Source organism: Lactuca saligna, chromosome 8 (genome assembly GCF_052625555.1).
Source record: "Lactuca saligna cultivar CGN05327 chromosome 8, ASM5262555v1, whole genome shotgun sequence".
Lineage (NCBI taxonomy): Eukaryota > Viridiplantae > Streptophyta > Magnoliopsida > Asterales > Asteraceae > Lactuca > Lactuca saligna.
This window is the reverse complement of record NC_136424.1, coordinates 209,594,293-209,618,976: the sequence shown is the minus strand read 5'-3', so window position 1 is coordinate 209,618,976 and position 24,684 is coordinate 209,594,293. Positions and strand designations below refer to the sequence as shown.

At 40.1% G+C, this 24,684-nt stretch overlaps 1 protein-coding gene across 1 annotated transcript; it reads right to left on the bottom strand.

Moving 5' to 3' along the window:
* Positions 1 to 1,724: 1,724 nt before the first annotated feature.
* LOC145010464 (glutamine synthetase, chloroplastic-like) lies at positions 1,725 to 15,672 on the bottom strand. The gene is made up of 5 exons (XM_078969002.1): positions 15,628 to 15,672; positions 2,313 to 2,419; positions 2,132 to 2,219; positions 1,882 to 2,010; positions 1,725 to 1,799 (listed from the first exon to the last, which is right to left on the bottom strand). Exons 1-5 carry the CDS (start codon positions 15,670 to 15,672, stop codon positions 1,737 to 1,739), a joined length of 432 nt encoding a protein of 143 aa, XP_078825128.1. The 3' UTR covers positions 1,725 to 1,736.
* Positions 15,673 to 24,684: the final 9,012 nt, after the last annotated feature.

Below are 24,684 nucleotides of genomic sequence, written 5' to 3'. Positions count from 1 at the left end.
AATAACCTAACCCTACATATATATATATATATATATATATATATATATATATATATATATATATATATATATATTAAAAGAATAAAAAAAGTAGAAAAATATGATTGTAAGTGAATTAAGATACGAATTATAACCATAGTGACCATGAAATCTTTAACAAATATAAACAAACAAAATGTAAAAAAAATCAATAAAAAATGTATTTGAACGAAACGTCAAATTTTTTTTTAAAAAAACATAAGAAATTATTCAAGGAAAAAGTCAAAAGAAATATTAATAAATGTATTCGAATAAAATGCCAAAAAATAGAAAAAATTATACAAAAAAAATATCAAAAAAAAAATGCAAACGGAAAAATTAAAAAAAGAAACATCAAGAGTATATTTAAACAAAACGTCAAAAAAATTCTAAACCATAGAATTTTAAACAAATTAAATAATAAATAATAAATAGTAGAAAAAGTTACATAAATGGTCCTTGTAGCACGTGCAAATTACATAAATGGTCCTTATGGCATGAAGGGAAAATGGGTTATTGTATGTTGATAACGAATGTAAGAATGATTGTGGGTCAATCATTTTACTTATTTTAAGAAAGTGATTAATACATATTATTGAATTAAATAAAATTGAAAAACCATTTAATTTAATTACAAAGGTATTTTAGTCAATTAATATATATTTAATAAAGGAAAATTGCATATATTAAGGGATCATAGATTCTATTAATTTTAAAAATCCGATTTTACGAATTATAAATTTTTTTAATTTGGATATTTTGACAGAATATGTTTATAAGTTTATTCAAAAATATAAATATTATCGAAACATAAAATAATAAAAATATTCTTGAACCTATTTCTTGATCATGACTTTAAAAATTTCTTGTAAAATAACAAAAATTACATTAATTATTATAGAATACATGTAACAATTGTTAAGAATTACATTTATTGTTAAACAATAAAACTAAAAAACTTCAAATTGGAAAAAAAAACATCAAAATCTAACAAAAACACTAATACATTCTAAAAGAATAATGTTGCTGAGAATCACTTTCAATTTTGTGGTCCGTTCTTCAAGCATCAACCTCTGTGAAAACAAATCTAATTGTTGTTTAGAATACAATAATGCATTAGCAAATAGAAAATAAAAAACTAACTTCCTTTGGAAAAATATGCAGACTTGTGAATTGCGTCAATACCAATAACCAAGAATTGTAAAACATGCATAAATCAGTGAGAATATATATATATATATATATATATATATATATATATATATATATATATATATATATATATATATATATATATTCCATTCCAACAGGAATTGGAATTCGTGATTCCATTCCGATAGAATTTGAATTCAAGAATCAGTTATCATATGCATACTGTTAGAAAAATATCTAAGTAAAAAATGCATAAATCAATAAATCAGTAGCACAATGGAGATAAGATGCACAATCGATAAACATTTGATAAAAATTCCATCACTAACCATGAATACAATTTGAGACTGTCATGACATGTTGAACAATCAATACCAACATATTTCTCTTTGGCATTTCTTCAAACACTTTTAGGGCGTTCCCTAAATCACCACATTTTCTATTAATCATGAATGAAAAAAAATTCCAATTCAGAACCATTAACATTAAATTCATATGAACACGGAATTGACCTTTGTTGGTGGAAATGGAAATATGGAATGGAGACGTTTTACCTCAAGGAGGTATCAGGCACACCAAATATGGTCTCCGGCTTCGATTCCAATGCTGGGACCCACTTGGAATTCCCACTATGAGACATAATTTGTGGTATAAAATTTTTGATTTTATAAAAAATATTTTAAATAATAAAGAAAATGAATACAAAAAAACCTGTCCTGGCATGACTTCACCATTGGTTCCACTGATGTTGATTCCAGCGTATAAATAGGCCTTGTAATGTGCATCAGATATGTCCCTTCCAAATGACTTATCTGCCCCCACACCACAGTAGTATGGACCCTATGAATTGGAAAAAGGAAATAGATTAAATAAAAGTGATTTACATGGAATCTGTTTAACAATAATTAGGAAAAGGAATGGAATGGTTGATTCCAGTAGAATATGATGATTATATTTAGACCTGAAGACCAGGGTAGCCTCCAACAGGCCAACCCAAAGGCCACTTCACATCTTGTTGAAGCAAAGTGTACTCTTGCTCAATTCCAAACCTTAAATTACATCATTGAAACAAATGTATAAGTTTTTCTTCAAAACAAAGATAATTATTAAATATTCAATAAATTTTCACTCAAAAAAACTACCAAGGAACTAGTGCTACAACTTTAGGATCACTGAAAATCTCAGCAGCCTTAGCACATTTGTTTGTAGGGATAGGCACTCCTTGTGGAGTGTATATGTCAAAGATTACCTTTCAAAAGGAAGCAAAATAGATAATTTAAGAAAATAGCAAATTTTAAAAATATTAAGCTTTCTTCCCAGACATGCCCTAGATTACGGCCTATGATACATGAATATGTTATTACACAGAACTAATTCAATACTAAAACTCCATAAACGAATTGTAAAAACTTAGGGCGCCGACTGAAAATCACATAAAAGTTCAATTCACGTGAAACCCTAAATTAAGAAGAAGAAACCTGATTTTAAAAACTGAAGCTTTTATCAACTATATGGTGTTGTCTTCATGGAAAGATTCATTCTTCGTGCTTAAAAGTTACGAACATTTCTCTACATGTGCAGAAAACCTCTAGATTGTAAGAAGGTGTAGCGAATCGGTAGTTTGGAAAACATTACCCTAAATACGTCTGGTGGCAGTACACGTTTCACATCCGAGAAAAATAAAGGTATGTCTTGGAACCTTTGAATAAGAATTTTTGGCATAAATGGTCCCTTAGTATGCTGGGTGTAACAACCCGTTATTTCAAGTCAGTAAAAATTGAGTCCTGTAACCTCTTTGAGGAAGGAATTAGAATATCATCGAAAAATGAAGTATTCAAAAACTCTATTTGGAGTACACTATGTGGTAGGTATCGTCTTAAGGTTTCCAAACATATAAATAACACAAAAATCCGAGTTATAACGAAGAAATTATGACCATTCTAAGTTATCCGACAAAAACCGGCAATACGAAGTTGCGTAAAAACGCAAAGTTTCAATAAAACACTTTCTGACCTTAGCTGTCTAAATGAAAGTCATAGATATCGTTAAACTACAAACATGCATAAAAAGAACGCTCAAATCGGACATCGTATGAATAAGTTATGAATTTTTAAAGAAATTCCTTAATCACGTCATTTTAATAAATAAATAATAAAAATAATTTCGGAATTTGCCAACGGAATCTAAATGAAAGTTGTAGACCGTAGTCTCACCTTTGCGGGGATATAAAGAACGTCAAAAACGGAGTTCGTATGAAGGAGATATGAATTTTTGAAGTTTGATAAATAATTTATATATAATTTTTATTAAAAATTCGGTATTATCCGAAGGGGAGTCAGCCTAGGGCCGTAGTACGCGCCGCGTACCCGCGTACGCCCTGCGTACTCGAGGCCACGGCCTCGGATCATCCACGTTGCCCCTATGCGAGCTACCCCCTCCCCCGTCCCGTCCGAAGTGCTGCAGCCGAGGATGCGGTCAGCAGTGACGTCCCGTACGCGCCGCATACGGGAGTACGCCCCGTGTACGCATGCCTCTCAACCCCCTATAAAAGGGATGCGAGGGTTCCCGGGAAAATGGCTCATTCTCTCTCCTTTTTCTTGTGTTTTACCTCGTTTTCCGTGCTCGCACTACCCCGAAACCCTGGTCATTTTGTGCAAGTCCCGAAGGTCGATTTTACTCCCAAAGAATCCCAAGATTTCCGAGGAAAATCCATTTCCCGAGATGAAACTCTGCCCGGTTTTCCATCTTGCTATCTTCAAACTTTCAAGTGAGTTCATACCCCTTTCAAACACACTTTAAATACATTTTAAATGCTTTTATACTCTTTTAGGGGGGGGGGGGGGGGGGGAATACAAGTAAACATACGGTTATTATCGTGTATTTTATAAAGTTTCACTTCACTTGTTTTATCGAATAAATCACTTGGAACTCATTACTACTATGGAAAACTCTTGTCATACTTTGCGTGCATTAGACTTATACAAAGTATATAATGATTTCAAAGTACCTTTCATTGTTAAGTCGGTTTATACATTCTAAAAACTTATGATTTTGCTTTATCAAACATTGTGAAAAAGGATAAACTTTGCATACAAAACTATCACTTTAATACAGGCTTAGTTGAGAATCCATGAGACGTGTATATCTTTAAACGTTACTTTTCTTTATTAGAAAGTAATGCTGCAAGTCCTGTCTATAACCAGAGTCTCCCGTTCGGAGAACGTGTCAGATGTGTATAGATCTATACGGGAAGTCATGATCCCGCGCCCTGACTGTTAGCTACAGTCCGTCTTTTGGGGTGACAGTTGTCATAACGCTGCGACGCCTGAAGAACGTCGTTACAGGCATATTATGTTTAGTATGGTTATAAAACTCATCGGATATACAATTATTATGGTATTATGCTTTTATGAACGAGTAACTATTAAAACTATTCTTCATCTAACAAATGCGATCTTCGTATAGCTTTATTATATAAAACTATGACACAACTTTTGAACGACGGTTTCTTGCAATTTTTGGTCTTAGAGACTGCCATTTATGTTAGGAAAATAAGGGATTTTCCTGGTGCAATTATTTACAACTTATAACACGAACATTCATATGCATTTCATACTTTTATAAGAAAATAAGGGTTTTTCTTGGAAAACACAACAACTCGTATCTCAACCATTAGGGAAAATATGGGATTTTCTGGATCTAATACATTCACTTTCAACATAACAAATCACATCTCTTTACATTTGAAATGCTGCGTTTTCTGGAAAACATACACCCATTTTGGAATGGCATCCAATTTTTTCTAAACTACTTATGAACTCACCAACTTAATTGTTGACACTTTTTATTGAATTAACTTGTATTCTCAGGGAACCGCTAAGCAGGTTTGGGAATTAACTTTTGGGATTAACGCGCTGGCGTTAATTACTTCTTTTGAATGATGTTTATGTATTTATCTTTTGAACGTGTAATGAATACAATTATGTAAACATCTTGGAAACTTTAATATATATATGGTGGTGTGTACTTTCCTTTCTATGAACTGTTATGATACTGAATATGACGTCCTCCGCCCCCGAACGTTTCCGCCATTCTGGTTTGGGGGTGTGACAGATTGGTATCAGAGCTTTGTTTATAGGGAATTAAGTATATCAAAACCATTCCTTTTTGATATACAACTATAAACTTAACTGGGCAAAAACACTCTGAGAAAATTCATACTTTTGAAATTAAATTTAATTAGTTTTAAGGTAAGCATGCACTCATTTTATACTAATAACAGTTTCATAGTAAATAACATTAGAAGTATTATAAATAAGTTGTCCAGTGCAGGTACGCCTTGGGACATGTAATCGGAACTGGGAAGAATATAGCCTGATCAACTATATTTGTCCAAGAGCCGACTAACGTATGCCAAGGAGTGTCTGCAATGGACAACAAATTTAAAACTTACCAAAAGCATATCGTTAAAAAAATACTAAGGGAGTATTCGAGTGCCGTCAACCATTAAACTTAAGGTTAAGTTTCATGTGCTCTAGCTTATAGTAAATTTTTAACTTTATTCTCGTATAGTCTAAATGGCGGGATTCCATCACCCCAATGACCCCTACTACCCCAACCAAGGTAATGGAGGATGGATCGAAGTAGATCCTGAAGAAGACGAAGAGCCTATAGAGTTGGAGGGAGGGGATGACTCTGGCACGGATTCAGAGCCAGAAATTATAAATCCACCAATCCCACAACCTCCCGTCCACGTGAGGAACTTCCAAGGACCCACTCCAGTGTGGGGAAGTCACCTCCATCATTGGAGCCAACAACAAAGCTTACGCCCTCCCTACGGCATGTGCCGAGACTTATATGATGTGAGAGGCGGGGGATCAGCCGACCGAGCACTTCCGGTCATGGTTGGCAAACTCGCCAACCAGTGCTATCAATCCGGAGTGCAAGCCAACCGAATCCGAGAGGTCAATGTGGAAGTAAAAATCCACACGGCCGATATCAACCTCCTAGAGTTGTTGCAGAACGACATCCACATTCGCGCCGAAGCATTTCAAGCACAAGCAAATGCGGCCTACGCAGAATTAAGAGAACAATAAGCCGCGTTTGATAGACGCCTCATGGAGTCAAAGCAGTCCGACACGGAGTCGAGCTCCAAACGCAAATCGCGCCGCAAGTAGTACTTGCCCGACTCTCAAATTTTGTTATAAATTAGGACTTCGGATAAAAGTATTATTTTCTTTAAATTGTTCTGTAATCGGAGGCCTTTAGAAAGGCCAAGAACTTTTGTCTAGACCCCGCTGTAACACAACTATATGTTTAATATATATAAGGGTATACCCCTTTTCTTGTTGTTGTTAATCATGCGCAATTCGTTCAATTCATTGGTACATCTATTCAAACTTTACTTTCAAGCTCAAAACATTGTGTCAGTCAAACCCAACTTCTTAGAACTATTAGAAGTTAACTCAATATCATTCAACTCTGAACTGCCAAAACTTATAAAATTTTCCATTTTTTTTTTCTTTTGGCAGCGCGATGCCTCCTCGTCCAAACCTAAGGCCCAGGCCGGGCACGGCACCACCACCACCTCCACCACCAACTTATGATCCAACCATGGTCCAGGCTGCTATCACAGCAGCAGTAACTGCAGCCCTCTCGCAAATAAGCTCCCACGGAAATGGAGGGGCGGGAAGCAGCACGAATCATCCAAATCATGGCACTGGTCATGGCCAAGGAAGAGAATGTACTTACAAGGAGTTCTCTAACGCTAAGCCAAAAACTTTTAATGGAACTGGGGGAGTCATTGCACTAATGCAATGGTTCGAGAAGATCGAAACGGTCTTCGAGATCTGCTCATGCCTGGAAGCAAGCAAAGTCAAGTTCGCTGCTTGCACTTTCGTAGATCGAGCCCTCACTTGGTGGAAAAGCCATGTGAATTCAGTGACGCTCACTGTCGCCAACGCCATGAGTTGGGACGATCTAAAGGTTCTACTACTGGAAGAATACTGCCCAAGGGGCGAAGTGCAAAAGCTTGAGCAGGAGCTCTGGAATCTGAAAATGACTGGGTCTGACCTAGCCACCTACACAGCTAGGTTCAACGACCTCGCTGCACTGTGCCCTACCATGGTCAACCCAAAATCAAAGAAGGTTGAAAGGTACATTTGGGGGTTGTCACCCCAGATTCAAGGGCATGTCCTAGCTTCCGGCCCTGTTACCTACAACAGCGCTAAACACCTGGCTCAACGACTCATCGACCACGGAGTAAAACACGGTATCATTTCAACAACCACAAATCCACCTAGGGAGGCTCAGGGCCAGAGTAGGCCTTGGAACAAAAGGAGGGGACAAACCCTCCAGGAAAACCCCAAGAAACAATAAGTAATAGCAACCCACGCTATGACTGTACCTGCGAACCCTGCCCCCACAAGCTCATATAATGGGAAACTTCCTAAGTGCAACCGATGCAGCTTCCACCACCACGGTCCTTGCCATGATCTTCAATGCACCAAGTGTAATAAGAAGGGACATACAGCCCGCTATTGCAAAGAGCCAACCCAACCATCCGTCCCCACTACTAATACCGGGGTAAGCCATGCTTGCTTTGAGTGCGGAGACACAGGGCACTACCGCAGGGACTGCCCAAAGGCAAACAACCGGAATACCGGCGGAAGGGGCCGAGTTTTCGCAATGGGACAAGATGAAGCCATTGCGGACCCTAATGTTGTTACGGGTACGTTTCTTCTGGATAACTCGTATGCATGCATTTTGTTTGATAGTGGAGCGGAAAGGAGTTTTGTGAGTCACGACTTTAAAGGCCTGCTAAAATCAATACCACAATCATTAAGTGAACCATTCATAGTAGAAATGGCCAACGGGAAAACCGAAGGCACTAAGGAGATATACTTAAACAGCACCCTAACTTTAAACGATAATCCCTTTTCAATCAACCTCATGCCAGTCTCGATTAAGAATTTCGATGTCATCATTGGCATGGATTGGCTGAGTTCTCATCATGCGGACATTCTATGTTACGATAAGGCCGTTCGCCTTAATCTGCCAACCGGCGAAACTTTCATTGTCTTGGGCGACAAACCCAGTACCACTCTTCGTATCATCTCAAGTATCCAAGCTTGGAAATGCCTATGCAAGGAGTGTCACATGTTCTTGGCACATGTTGTAGATGTGAAACGCGAAGTCCAGGACATCAAAAGTGTGCCCGACGTATGCGATTTTCCCGACGTTTTTCCCAAGGACCTCCCGGGAATACCTCCCGCGAGACAAGTTGAGTTCAGAATCGATCTGGTTCCCGGAGCTACCCCAGTAGCCAAAGCACCCTATCGATTAGCCCCGACAGAGATGCAAGAGCTATCCAGCCAACTGAACGAACTACTTGGAAAAGGATTCATCAGGCCGAGCTTCTAGCCATGGGGAGCACCCGTACTATTCGTGAAAAAGAAGGACGGATCATTCAGAATGTGCATCGACTACCGAGAACTCAACAAACTTACCATCAAGAACCGATACCCCCTACCCCGAATCGATGACTTATTCGACCAACTCCAAGGAGCCAACTACTTCTCCAAGATCGATCTGAGGTCGGGATATCACCAGCTGCGAGTCCTGGAGAGTGATATTCCCAAGACGGCCTTCCGAACACTATACGGACATTACGAGTTCGTAGTGATGCCGTTCGGACTAACCAATGCCCCGACCGTATTCATGGATCTAATGAATCGGGTATGTCGTCCATTCTTGGATAAATTCGTGATAGTATTCATAGACGACATACTCATTTATTCAAAGAATAAAGAAGAGCATGGTCAACATCTGAGGCAAGTTTTAGAGACGTTACGGACTGAGAGACTGTATGCAAAATTCTCAAAATGTGAGTTTTGGATTAGAAAGGTGGACTTCCTCGGTCACGTGGTCAGCAAGGAAGGAATCCACGTGGATCCATCAAAAATCAAGGCTATCAAAAACTGGTCTGCGCCAACTACACCAACAGAAATTTGCCAATTTCTAGGTCTTGCTGGGTATTACCGAAGGTTCATCCATAATTTCTCTAGCATCGCAAAGCCTCTTACCGCCTTAACCCAGAAAGGTGTGACCTACAATTGGGGAGAAAAGCAAGATGCTGCATTTCAGACTTTGAAACAGGCCCTTTGCAGTGCGCCCATCCTTTCTCTCCCAGAAGGGACCGAAGATTTTGTGGTGTATTGCGACGCTTCGAAGCAAGGGCTGGGTTGTGTACTAATGTAGAGAGGAAAGGTTATTGCATATGCCTCACGACAACTGAAAACACATGAGGTCAACTACACCACTCATGATTTAGAACCTGGGGCGGTGGTCTTCGCTCTTAAAATCTGGAGACACTACCTATATGGTACCAAATGCACTATCTTTACAGACCACAAGAGCCTACAACACATCTTCGACCAGAAGGAGTAGAACATGAGACAGCGATGTTGGGTCGAATTGCTCAACGACTACGAATGTGAGATTCGCTATCATCCAGGAAAGGCAAACGTCGTGGCAGATGCCCTTAGTCGTAAGGAGTACTCTGGCCGAAGAGTGAAGTCATTAGCCATGTCGATCCATTCGCATCTGTCAGCACAAGTCAAGGAAGCTCAAATAGAGGCCCTAAAACCCGAAAACGTGACAGGTGAGACCCTTAGGGGAATGGACAAGAATTTAGAAATCAAGAGTGACGGAGCACGCTACCTCATGAACCGAATATGGACACCCAAGTTTGGTGGACTTAGAGAGGTAGTTATGAGCGAGGTACATAAGACTCCATACTCCGTGCACCCCGGGTCAGACAAGATGTATCAAGATCTCAAACAACTCTACTGGTGGCCAAACATGAAAGCAGAGATCGCTACATATGTGAGCAAGTGTTTGACTTGCGCCAAGATCAAAATAGAACACCAAAAACCCTCAGGACTACTCCAACAACCTGAAATTCCTGAGTGGAAATGGGAGCATATTTCCATGGACTTCATAATGAAACTACCCAAAACTCAGGGTGGCCAAGATACTATTTGGGTAATCGTCGATAGATTAACCAAGTCCGCTCATTTCCTACCGATCAAAGAAACGGATAAAATGGAAAAGCTATCGAGAATCTACATCCGAGAGATCGTACGACTCCATGGAGTGCCAATGTCTATCATCTCGGATAGAGACAACAGATTCACGTCTAGATTCTGGCAATCATTGCAAAAATCCATGGGAACAAGATTGGACATGAGTACAGCCTATCACCCCCAAACTGACGGATAGAGCGAAAGAACGATCCAAACCTTGGAAGACATGTTACGAGCATGTGTAATCGACTTTGGTAAAGCATGGGATGTTCACTTACCTTTGTTTGAGTTCTCTTATAACAATAGTTATCATACTAGTATCAATACTGCTCCATTTGAAGCCCTTTATGGCCGTAAGTGCAGATCACCTCTGTGCTGGACGGAAGTGGGCGACACACAACTAGCGAAAGGTCTAGTCCCTGATAGCACCCTCACTGGTCCAGAGATCATCAGAGAAACTACTGAAAAGATTGTGCAAATACGAGAACGATTGAAATCCTTGAGGGATAGGCAAAAGAGCTATGCCGACAAAAGACGTAAACCCTTAGAATTTCAGATTGGCGATCGAGTACTACTGAAGGTCTCACCCTGGAAGGGCATGATACACTTTGGAAAGCGTGGGAAGCTAAATCCTAGGTACATTGGACCCTTCGAAATCATTTCAAGGGTTGGTCCAGTAGCCTACAAACTCCGACTTCCAATCGAGCTTAACAAAGTACATCCAGTATTCCACGTATCAAACCTGAAGAAGTGTTTGTCCGACGAAACACTTGTAATTCCACTCGATGAGATCGAACTAAATGAAAATCTTAACTTTGTGGAAGAACCCGTCGAGATCATGGATAGGGAAGTTAAACGAACTAAACAGAGTCGCATTCCAATAGTAAAGGTCCGATGGAATGCTAAAAGGGGACCTGAGTTCACGTGGGAACGAGAAGATCAAATGCAAAAGAAGTATCCACATCTCTTCCTCAGCCCCTAAGACTCTTCTTTTGTATTAAAATTTCGGGATGAAATTCCCCCTAAGGGGGGGATGATGTAACAACTCGTTATTTCAAGTCAGTAAAAATCGAGTCCTGTAACCTCTTTGAGGAAGGAATTAGAATATCATCGAAAAATGAAGTATTCAAAAACTCTATTTGGAGTACACTATGAGGTAGGTATCGTCTTAAGGTTTCCAAACATATAAATAACACAAAAATCCGAGTTATAACGAAGAAATTATGACCATTCTAAGTTATCCGACAAAAACCGGCAATACGAAGTTACATAAAAACGCAAAGTTTCAATAAAACACTTTTTGACCTTAGGTGTCTAAATGAAAGTCATAGATATCATTAAACTACAAACATGCATAAAAAGAACGCTCAAATCGGACATCGTATGAATAAGTTATGAATTTTTAAAGAAATTCCTCAATCACGTCATTTTAATAAATAAATAATAAAAATAATTTCGGAATTTGCCAACGGAATCTAAATGAAAGTTGTAGATCGTAGTCTCACCTTCGCGGGGATATAAAGAACGTCAAAAACGGATTTCGTATGAAGGAGATATGAATTTTTGAAGTTTGATAAATAATTTATATATAATTTTTATTAAAAATTCGGTATTATCCGAAGGGGAGTCAGCCTAGGGCCGTAGTACGCGCCGCGTACCCGTGTACGCCCTGCGTACTCGAGGCCACGGCGTCGGATCGTCCACGTCGCCCCTATGCGAGCTATCCCCTCCCCCGTCCCGTCCGAAGCGCTGCAGCCGAGGATGCGGTCAGCAGTGACGTCCCGTACGCGCCGCGTACGGGAGTACGCCCCGCGTACGCATGCCTCTCAACCTCCTATAAAAGGGATGCGAGGGTTCCCAGGAAAATTGCTCATTCTCTCTCCTTTTTCTTGCGTTTTACCTCGTTTTCCGTGCTCGCACTACCCCGAAGCCCTGGTCATTTTGTGCAAGTCCCGAAGGTCGATTTTACTCTCGAGGAATCCCGAGATTTCCGAGGAAAATCCATTTCCCGAGACGAAACTCTGCCCGGTTTTCCATCTTGCTATCTTCAAACTTTCAAGTGAGTTCATACCCCTTTCAAACACACTTTAAATACATTTTAAATGCTTTTATACTCTTTTAGGGGGGGAATACAAGTAAACATACGTTTATTATCGTGTATTTTATAAAGTTTCACTTCACTTGTTTTATCGAATAAATCACTTGGAACTCATTACTACTATGGAAAACTCTTTTCATACTTTGCGTGCATTAGACTTATACAAAGTATATAATGATTTCAAAGTACCTTTCATTGTTAAGTCGGTTTATACATTCTAAAAACTTATGATTTTGCTTTGTCAAACATTGTGAAAAAGGATAAACTTTGCATACAAAACTATCACTTTAATACAGGCTTAGTTGAGAATCCATGAGACGTGTATATCTTCAAACATTACTTTTCTTTATTAGAAAGTAATGCTGCAAGTCCTGTCTATAACCAGAGTCTCCCGTTCGGAGAACGTGTCAAATGTGTATAGATCTATACGGGAAGTCATGATCCCGCGCCCTGACTGTTAGCTACAGTCCGTCTTTTGGGGTGACAGTTGTCATAACGCTGCGACGCCTGAAGAACGTCGTTACAGGCTTATTATGTTTAGTATGGTTATAAAACTCATCGGATATACAATTATTATGGTATTATGCTTTTATGAACGAGTAACTATTAAAACTATTCTTCATCTAACAAATGCGATCTTCGTATAGCTTTATTATATAAAACTATGACACAACTTTTGAACGACGGTTTCTTGCAATTTTTGGTCTTAGAGACTGCCATTTATGTTAGGAAAATAAGGGATTTTCCTGGTGCAATTATTTACAACTTATAACACGAACATTCATATGCATTTCATACTTTTATAAGAAAATAAGGGTTTTTCTTGGAAAACACAACAACTCGTATCTCAACCATTAGGGAAAATATGGGATTTTCTGGATCTAATACATTCACTTTCAACACAACAAATCACATCTCTTTACATTTGAAATGCTACGTTTTCTGGAAAACATACACCCATTTTGGAAGGGCATCCAATTTTTCTAAACTACTTATGAACTCACCAACTTAATTGTTGACACTTTTTCTTGAATTAACTTGTATTCTCAGGGAACCGCTAAGCAGGTTTGGGAATCAACTTTTAGGATTAACGCACTGGCGTTAATTACTTCTTTTGTATGATGTTTATGTATTTATCTTTTGAACGTGTAATGAATACAATTATGTAAACATCTTGGAAACTTTAATATATATGGTGGTGTGTACTTTCCTTTCTATGAACTGTTATGATACTGAATATGACGTCCTCCGCCCCCGAACGTTTCCGCCGTTCTGGTTTGGGGGTGTGACACTGGGCGTACTTAAGTGTACGCTTAGCGTACTACATCCCTTTCTGGTCGCGGGTGTTTGGGGTTACGCTGGGCGTACCATGAGCTACGCGGGGCGTACACGTCAGGGAAGCAAAACCCTAATTCTTGGACTTGAGGCCTATATAAACGACTTTAAGCTCCTTGAAGTGAACCCTAGAGAGCCTCCACTGCCCTTAAACGTTATTGCACCTTTGGAAACCTTGATAGAGCATCCTTGAGCCTTATAAGTGTGTATGTGTGGTCTTTAATGCCCATTTTAAGAGAAGGAGTTACTGGAAAAAGCTTGGATCAAGTGGGTGCTTCTAGATCTTGCATCTTAATCATCTTTCAGAGCTTTTGGAGGTAAAAAGCTTACATCTTTCCTCTTATTTCTTTAGATCTTGCTAGGGTTTTGTAGTTGGTCCCTTTGATGTGCCTTGGACCTCATTTCTTGGCTTAGTCATCCCTTTTTGATTAAAAAGTCAGATTTGGGGTCCTTAAGCCATCTAGAAGCATAAAAATAGGATCTTGGTGGTAGTCTTGACCTTGAGTATGAGTTAAAGACCTTGGGAAGGTCTTGATGATGGTTTTGGAGGCATAAGGAACATGCAAAGACATAAAGTTAGCAACTTTATGCCTTAGGACGTGTTAAAGAGCTCAGATCTAGCTTTTGGACGTAAAAGAATGGGATATTAAGCACTTAATGGGGAAAGTGCTTAACCTGGTCGAACGTCGGGCGTACTCAGTGTACACTACACGTAGACTTGGAATCCTAGTACGCAACGCGTACCAAAGAGGTATGCTGAGCGTACGCAAGACAGATTGGGTCGTTCCTGTATTAGGGCTGACGACTTTTGGGCCTCAACTTGGTATTTGGCTGACGACATTCTGTGAAAAATGGGCTATATCTTTGGATTGGGGTCATGGACTTTTGGGAGGGCCTTATTGGGCCAAGAGGCCCATTAGTGATTTTGGACTTGGACTTTGGGCCCATTTTCAAAGAAAGATTAATTGGGCCGCATGAATAGGGTTTGGGGCTTGGGTTTTTTTCCATCCTGATTAATTTAAAGATCTAATATTATTTAATACTGTTATCCAGCGTGCGAGATTTCCAGATTATTAGGAGAGCAGCTTTGGTTTTCGGCAAACAGAGGTGAGTCTCCTCACCATACCCATGGGTCTAAGGCACCAAGGCCGACCCATTATATGAGATGTGTTACGTGTTAGTCATTCTGTGAAACTATGTGTTTTGTGATGATGTTGGTATGGAAGACCTCGGGGGGTTCCCGGGGCACTTAGGTATAAGACTTGGGAGGGTTTCCTTGGCGTCCTAGTTCGAAGACCTCGGGGGGTTCCCGAGGCATTGGGCTAAGACCATGCGGGGGTTCCTATGGCACCCGGAGTAAGACCCTGGAGGGTTTTCAGGGCTTCCCTATGTGTTTGTTTGCATGGTTTATCTGTTTGTATGGCCGATTAGCATGTATGAGATACTTTGCGCTTATGTGTGGGTGTGCCCTAGGGAACTCACTAAGCTTTCAAGCTTACCGTTTGTGGATGTGTTTCAGGTACATCCGAGCCCAAGGGCAAAGGCAAGGCGTGATGGCACGGTGTGCACTCTATCTCTCTTTTATTACTACCCTTTGGGACACTCTAATGTTAAACAAAATGTAATAAAGGTGGATCTGAAAACAATTGTGATGAAATTTATGGTTAATGCAAGTATGTGTATTAATTAAATATGAAAAAAATATTGTCGAAAATTTGGGTTGTTACAAGTTGGTATCAGAGCCTTGGTTTGAGGGATTCGGGCACACTCTCGGCTGTGTTGGGACTTAAACTAAGGAAATGGTAAAAAAATTGTTTTCAAAATAATAATAATAATAATAATAATAATAATAATAATAATAATAATAGTAATAATAATAATAATAATAATAATAACAAAAGTTATTTTGAGAAGATAAAAGATAAGAGTGCAACGCACGTGATCAGCCGAGCCAAGTAAGTGATTCCCTTGTATGATGGCCATGTTACGCTATCTTAGAGCTATGTGAATATGTGGAACTTGTTATGTGTATGCTTTTAAATTTGTATACGACTAGGAGCTTATAGACTTAGAATGATTGATTTGGCCTTAATTTCTTTTCCTTGTTTGGATGTGGTCTTAGGGTAGAATCTTTATTTGAAAGTCTATTTGATCCTTTTTGTGTACAATTTGCATGCATAAAGGCAACCTGTTATGATGAATTGGTTTTAGTAGAACAACTACTAGGGCAGTCTAGGACTTGATTCATTTTTTTGTATGAGGTGCGAGGGATGGTGCGAGTTGGATTTAGCAGGTGGGACATCAGGGGAAAGGTACGGGTAGGTGTGGAAGGTAGTATTGGGCCGTACTATTGGAAGCACAGGACCAGTACCCAAACTCATGTTGTAACTGAGAACTGTAAGGAGGAGAACCAGTTGGGAGGGTTCTTGTTATAGGCATCCTTATCATTATGTTTTATGGATTTTCAGTTCATCATGGTGGTGACTCGATTTAGAGCAGGGGGATCAGCACACGGATCTGGATCTGGGGCGGGATCAGGAGACACTATTGATGCTATTGATGAGAGGCTGCGAGAGCTTATTGCAGCTGAGGTTAGCAAGGGCATACTTGACGCGACCCCGATCATCTTCGGGAAAGTCAAGGAGGGTATCATGGATCTTATGGAGGAGAGACTCGGGTCATTCAGGGCTGAGGTTGCAGCGGGCCAGGTTGGGGCCCAAACTCCCTCTTTTAGAGAGTTCAAGGCATGTGGAGAGCCGGAGTTTCTCGGGGCCAGGGACCCCATTGTCAGTCTGCACTGGATAGCAGATATTGAGAATGCCCAGCGTACGAGTTCTTTCCCGGATGTAGCAAAGGTGGGATTTGCTTCATGTATGCTGTGAGATAGGGCCTGGGGTTGGTGGGGCGAGGTTACTAGCCAACTGGGGCCGGCCGGAGTGGCCGAGATGTCATGGGCCGAGTTCGTACGGTGTTTTGATCAGGAGTTTGCACCACCCGTTGAGGTGCAGAGGCTGGTACGGGAGTTCCATGATTTGCAGCAAACCACCAAGACGGTGGCGGAGATCACCACCAAGTTTTGGGAGTGGGCTCTACTGATACCACAGTATGCTACTGATGAGGATATGAGGTGGACCTTGTATCATTCCATGCTGAGAGATGACATTCGGGAGTTTGTGAGTTTCACGGGGTGCAAGACCCTAAATGAGATGGTAGATAAGGCCTACGAGAGGGAGATGGAGTTGGACTTTCGCACGAAGCAGAAGCCGGAGCAGGCCCAGGCAGCAGTAGGACAGGCTAAAAAGCCTAAGACCTCGGATTCGTCTAGTCGTGGCCAGCAGGGCCGGGGCCGGTGTGCCAAATGTAGGAGGTCACACGGAGGTATATATGATGGGTTTTGAGCATTCTAACACTTCCTAAGTGTACATGCAACCCTAATAACCTTGGATCTATGTTTGTCTAATTGTCATGCAAAGTTGAATTCCAAGGTTATATTCCTATCTAGCATACATGGGGAACAATTTTAACTAAAAGTATAGATAGAATAACTTACCTTGTTGTTGTTTGTGTTCCTTGAAACCTTGTGAGCCTAGCACCCCAAGTGTGATGCCTCAAATGCTTCACACAACACCAAATGCTCTTGGAAGAACTTATGAGAGAACACACACTTCTTCAAAATCGGCCAAGCCCTCTTATTTCTTAGTGTAACCGATTTTAGGTGGAGAACATGTTACTTATATAGTGTTGACACATCTAGGGTTAAACCCTAATGTGTCATGACTCTTCATTTCCATGACCCATGGGTTTGTAACTCCCATGGAGCATCCTATGGGTGGAACCCAACTTGATAGTCCATGGAGCCTTTTAGCCCACTATACAAGATATGGATGATTTACATAATCAACCCATATATTTAATTAGTTATCTTTTGATCACATAATTAATTCTAAATTAATTCTTGATCAAACTAATCAAATAATATTATTAATATATTAGAACTTGTAATATATTAATAATCTCCAAGTGTTATTTCTCTCATTTAGTCTATCCAATTGCATGGTGCCATGCAACCCAAATGGACCATGCTGGGCCGGGTCAAGTACATACCAGAAATAGTTATGGACTTAGACACCTTATCCAACAGTCTCCCACTTGGATAAGTCTAATAACTATTACTGCAAGTATGACTTCAGGAACCGATCGACAATCGTAGCTCTTTTCAAGGTTTCTCGAAACTGAGAAGATGATGGTACGCCATTTAAGATAAGTGATCATATAATCCTCTGTTCTAGATATCAGTCGGACAAATACATGGAACAATGTCTTACTTATTGTCCAACAGTTTGTTTCCCGATTTCCGATTTGTTTGACAAAGAACTTCATTGAACACATCAATCTAGTTCTGACCGGGCCCGGTACGTAGGTCAAAACAAAATCATCGAGGGGCCCAGATATCAGCTTCTAATCCAAGAAGGAACAGATAAACTTCGACTCATATGTTTGTTCTACTACTCATTGAATTATACACAAGAGCGCGATTTATAACATCGAGTTACCAATGCATTTTTCGTACAATCAATGCATAACCAACTTGTAAGTAACAAATCATATCTCTAGGTTTAAAGACTTATATGATATTACCGTCTCACGATCACTCGAGATAGAATTCCATGAAGTGATTCCAGTGAGCGTGGGTTGAGTCCAATGCTCAGAACTTATGAGCACTCATGATTGTTGTAGCCTTGTCCAAGACCTCTACAACCAAACATGACAGTCTTGATTCATACCTACTTCCGACATATGACCGACTGTGGAGGTTTGAATAATATGTTATACCAAACAAAATTATTCTGGAAGTCAAAACATGCAAAAGAAATATAGTAAACGATTGACAAGAGATAGCAACACCTTACTCATAAATAAAACACTTTTATTCATCATCAAATGTCAATTACACTTTACAAATTTCGAGGTTATCTAACTACTAAATCTAATATCATCCTTCAGCCCTATGCTCCGAGCATGCTGGAGATGCTTAACCCGAGTCAGTCCCTTCGTGAGGGGATCTGCCGGATTCTCATCTGATGATACCCTCTTTGCCACGAGGAGTCCTTCTTCGATCCGATGTCTGATGAAATGGTATTTTCTGTCGATGTGTCTGGATCTCCCGTGATCCCTTGGTTCCTTGGCTAAGGCAACAGCACTTTCACTATCACAGAAAATTTCCATTGGCTCTTTAATAGCTGGTAATACTCCAAGGTCTCCAAATAAGTTCCTCAGCCATAACGCCTCCTTTGCCGCTTCGCTAGCTGCAATATACTCTGATTCACAAGTAGAATCTGCCACTGTCTCTTGCTTGGAACTCTTCCAAGAAATTGCTCCTCCATTTAGGGTAAAGACCCAGCCCGACTGAGAGCGAAAGTTATCCCTATCAGTCTGGAAGCTAGCATCACTATACCCTATAACTCTCAAGTCATCACTCCCACCGAGGGTAAGGACCCAGTCCTTAGTCCTTCGTAGGTACTTGAGAATATTCTTTACCGCAGTCCAGTGTGCCTTGCCAGGGTTCCCCTGAAACCTGCTAACCATGCTCAGGGCAAAAGCTACATCAGGTCGAGTACACGTCATAGCATACATGATCGATCCTACAGCCGAAGCATAAGGTACTCGACTCATTTGTGCTATCTCAGCCTTAGTGCTAGGGCTTTGTGTCTTACTCAGTTTGGCATTACTCTGGATGGGCAATTCTCCTTTCTTGGAGTCTTGCATTCTGAATCTCTTCAGAACCTTCTCCAAGTAGGTACTTTGACTAAGTCCAATTAGTCTTTTACTCCGATCTCTCAAGATCCTTATCCCCAAAATATAGGCAGCTTCACCAAGGTCCTTCATAGCGAAACACTTTCCAAGCCAGGACTTTACTTCCTGCAGGGTTGGAATGTCGTTTCCTATGAGTAGTATGTCATCCACATACAATACCAAAAAGCTAACTATACTCCCACTAGCCTTGACATATACACAAGATTCATCTTCACTCCTAGAAAAGCCAAATTCCTTGACCTTTTCATCAAAGCAAAGATTCCATCTGCGAGGTGCTTGCTTTAATCCATAAATGGATTTCTCAAGCTTACACACTCTATTGGGGTACTCGTTGCTGACAAAACCCTCTGGCTGACTCATGTAAACATCTTCAGCCAACTTTCCATTAAGGAAAGCGGTTTTGACATCCATTTGCCAAATTTCATAGTCATGAAATGCGGCTATGGCTAACAGAACCCGAATAGACTTAATCTTGGCTACCGGAGAAAATGTCTCATCATAATCCACTCCAGGAATTTGAGAGAAGCCCTTTGCAACCAGTCTAGCCTTATAAGTGTGTACTTTACCATCCATGTCGGTCTTCTTCTTGAAGACCCATTTGCACCCTACAGTCTTTCGACCTGGTACATTCTCAACCAAGTTCCAAACTTGATTGTCATACATGGATTGTATCTCGCTATCCATAGCCTCTTTCCATTTAGCAGACTCGGGGCCTGCCATGGCTTCCTCGTAGCTGTTAGGGTCATCTTGACTTACTAGTGTCTCACCTTCTGCAGTAATATGGAATCCATAGTAATGCTCAGGTGCACTCCTAACTCTCGTGGAACGCCTCAGAGGTACAAATTCGTCAATTGGCTCAACAGGAGTTTCCTCCTCAGGTTGAGGGCTAGAGTTTGAAGTTCCTTCACCACTTGACTCTTGAATTTCTTCAAGATCAACTTGCCTCCCACTGTCTCCTTGGCTTATAAACTCTCTTTCTCGAAAGACTCCTCTTCTTGCTACAAAGACCACATTGTCACTAGGTCTGTAGAAGAGGTAACCAAAGGATTGCTGTGGGTAGCCGATGAAAATACACCTCTCGCTTCGGGGTTCGAGCTTATCATGAGTCTCGCGTCTCACGAAAGCCTCGCAACCCCAAATCTTGATGTGGTCTAGTTTAGGTACTTTACCAGTCCACATCTCGTGAGGAGTTTTGGCAACTTTCTTTGTAGGGACTAGATTAAGGATATGGGCGGCAGTCTCTAAGGCATACCCCCAGAATGAGATTGGTAGCGAAGCTCGACTCATCATGGAACGAACCATGTCCAACAAGGTTCGATTACGCCTCTCAGCCATACCATTCAACTGCGGTGTCCTGGGAGGTGTCAATTGTGAGACAATCCCACATTCCCTTAGATAGTCGAGGAACTCTGAACTAAGATACTCACCACCCCGATCGGGTCGAAGCATCTTAATGTTCCTGCCCAATTGATTCTCGACTTCCTGTTTAAATTCCTTAAACTTCTCGAAAGTCTCTGACTTATGCTTGATTAAGTAGACATATCCATATCTACTGTAATCATCAGTAAAAGTCAAATAATAACAATTAGCATCCCTTGTGGCATGTTTGAATGGTCCACACACATCCGTGTGTATAAGGTCCAACAAACCTTCACCCCTTTCACACGAGCCTGTGAAGGGTGACTTTGTCATTTTTCCAAGTAAGCATGATTCGCAACTATCATTTGACTTTAGGTCAAACGACTCCAAGACTCCATCCTTTTGGAGTTGGCCTATGCGTTTCTTGCTTATATGTCCAAGACGACAATGCCATAATGATGCTTTATCCAAGTTATTATTATCAGTAGAATCAATACACAAAACATTATTTCCTAAGTTATCTACAACAGATACAACTTCATACACACCATCACAAGGTAATGCTTTAAAATAAAGTACATTATTAAAGAAAGCATTAATCGAACCAACTTCATTATCAAACGAAAAGGTGAAACCTTGTTTGTACAATGCATGAAAGGAAATAATATTTCTTGCCATTTCTGGCGAATAACAACATTTATTCAAATCTAAATTTAACCCACTACTTAGCGATAAAGTATAAACTCCAATCTTGGTGACAGGTGTAACTTTCCTATTCCCCATGATTAAGTTTATTCTTCCTTGCTCCACATTCTCACTTCTTCCTGGTCCCTGCAAGTCTCAACAAATATGAATACCGCAACCGGTATCAAGGACCCAAGATTTCGAATGGGGTGAGTTATTAGAAATGATAGTGTAAATACCTGCATGGTTGGGTTTGACTTTCCCATCCTTTACATCCTGCTGGTACTTTGGGCAGTTCCGCTTCCAATGAGCTTTTTCATGGCAATAGAAGCATTCAGCCTCTTTTGGGTCAGAAGAAGGAGTAATGAAACCTTTCTTGGTTCCACTTGAAGAAGAGCCATCAAGGGTCCGAGCCTTGGTACCCTTCGAAGATCTCTTTCTCTTCCTCCCTCGACTTTGCCCGATTGCCAAGACCGGAGTTGAGTCTGGAGTAGGAGTGATAGCAACCGACTTCCCCTTAAGACCTGTTTCTGCGGTCTTGAGAAGTCCCTGAAGTTTGCTGAGGGTGACCTCTTCCTTGTTCATGTGATATGTCATGCGGAATTGATCATAGCACGATGGTAAGGAGTGCAAAATGATATCTATTGCAAGCTCCTCAGGGAAGTTCACATTGAGCTTCAGCAAACGATCCACATACCTTTGCATTTTCTGCATGTGGCTCGTGACGGACTCTCCGTCCTTCATCATGGTTGTTATCATGGAGCAGATGACTTCGTACCTCTCTTGTCGTGCACTTTGATGGTATCTTTCCATCAAATCTTGGTGCATTTCATAAGGGTAGAAATCTTCATAAGACTTTTGGAGTTCAGCTGTCATTGTGGCCAACATGATGCAAGCCACCTTGGTTGCATCTCTTTCATGAGTATGAAAGTCAGCGATCTCCTGGGGAGTTGCAGTGGACTCATCAATTTCCTTAAGCTCCTTGTCAAGGACATATTCTTTGTCCTCGTAGCGGGTAATCATCCTGATGTTTCTGATCCATTTATTGAAGTTGGATCCATCAAAGGTGACTTTCCCACACAAACTCATAAGAGTAAAGGAGCCATTAGGATTCGAGCCAGAAGCATTATTTGAAGACATCTGAAAGAGAAGAACAAGTTTAGTATAGATTTAAGGGAGTCCTTAATAAAACACCCAAATGTAATATTAAGGCTAGGATCCAATCACAATATAATATAACTTAGAAGAGGTATGTCGTAATCTAAGCTATACCATATTTGAAAGGTAGGTGAATGACGATTCACCAATTTCCACCACGAAAACCGAAATATTAGATATTTAGTTTTATTGGTTTTAGAAATTCCTAGATTCTTTGAGATCCAATGAACTTTTCAAAGGCATGTTTCAATCTCGAGAGTGCCCTCCAAGTTTTGTGACTGGGATACCGAGGATCACAAAACGAGGTGTGAAGTAACCATGCAAATCACTTGGTACCCTTAAAGTTTATCACTCAATCGATGTGACGGTAAACCACACACGCTCCACCGATACTATAATAAACCTTAAGTCACCCTTTACCTACCTTGTTAAGTCCAAGTTAGTGTGCCGGTTAACCACACACGCTCCACCAACGACTTAGACAAAGTGTAAAGTGTAATTTCATGGATTAGCACCTTATTCACATTTTCCTAAAGTAACTAAGATTGGGAATTTAATAAACATTTAGTTACTTTATTATATTCATCATACTTTGAATGAGAATTTATAAGTCCTTGTCTTACCCGTTCGGCTAACGACCCTCCACCAGTCAAGCAAGCGGTGGGTGAGAATATACACCCATTAAGTCACCATTTTATAGGCAACAACCTTATACCCACCTTATAGACCGGCTTCGCGAATGAGGCGTACTAGCGGTAGACGACTTTATTCTTATACATATATATATAATTATTAAATCATCATAATATAAGTATAAGGGTTGAATTTTAACTTTTAAAATTCTAGGGGTTGGAACTTAAAGTTTTAACTTAACTTTACTTGTTCCAAAACTTGAGGGCAAGTTTTGTAACTTTCAAAACTTTTCATTTCTTGTAACTTATGAGTTTAATAGAGTAATAAAATGAAGACTCTTCATTTTTCTAACTCTTGTATTCGGTTTAATGGTTTTAACTCAAGTGTGACTCTTGGTTTTCCATAACTTAAGGATAAGTTATAGACTCCATTAAAACACATTATGATCAAGAATTAATCTACCACATAGGTTACAAATAATTGCTATGATCATCTAAAACATCATAAGAACAAGAACATGAATATGAACACAATCAAAAATTACATTTAAAACTTTGTAATTTTGATAACTAGTTGTTGTAAATGAATTAGCAAAGACATTACACCACCAAAAACAAGTTTTCAATTACCAAAACAGTTTAGGGTAATGTTTCTAATTCATTTCCAGCAACTGAATCGAAATTCTGCAATCAGTCGACCCTACTCGCCGAGTGCATGAACTGACTCGCCGAGTTGGTTGAAGATACTCATGAACTCGACGAGTCCCCCCTATAGACTCGACGAGTCCATTCGCAGACAGCAAGATTTCCGATTCTGTTTTCAACTTTTAAGCACAAATAAGAGCAAACAAGCCTAGGCTCTGATACCACTGATGGGTTTTGAGCATTCTAACACTTCCTAAGTGTACATGCAACCCTAATAACCTTGGATCTATGTTTGTCTAATTGTCATGCAAAGTTGAATTCCAAGGTTATATTCCTATCTAGCATACATGGGGAACAATTTTAACTTAAAGTATAGATAGAATAACTTACCTTGTTGTTGTTTGTGTTCCTTGAAACCTTGTGAGCCTAGCACCCCAAGTGTGATGCCTCAAATGCTTCACACAACACCAAATGCTCTTGGAAGAACTTATGAGAGAACACACACTTCTTCATAATCGGCCAAGCCCTCTTATTTCTTAGTGTAACCGATTTTAGGTGGAGAACATGTTACTTATATAGTGTTGACACATCTAGGGTTAAACCCTAATGTGTCATGACTCTTCATTTCCATGACCCATGGGTTTGTAACTCCCATGGAGCATCCTATGGGTGGAACCCAACTTGATAGTCCATGGAGCCTTTT

Coding starts and splice junctions, on each gene's coding strand:
- LOC145010464 (XM_078969002.1), bottom strand. CDS start 15,672: ATGGCCATCATACAAGGGAATCACTTACTTGGCTCGGCTGATCAC. Junction 2,220..2,312: donor GTTGTAGCACTAGTTCCTTG/GTAGTTTTTTTG, acceptor ATGTAATTTAAG/GTTTGGAATTGAGCAAGAGT. Junction 2,011..2,131: donor GAGGCTACCCTGGTCTTCAG/GTCTAAATATAA, acceptor TCCAATTCATAG/GGTCCATACTACTGTGGTGT.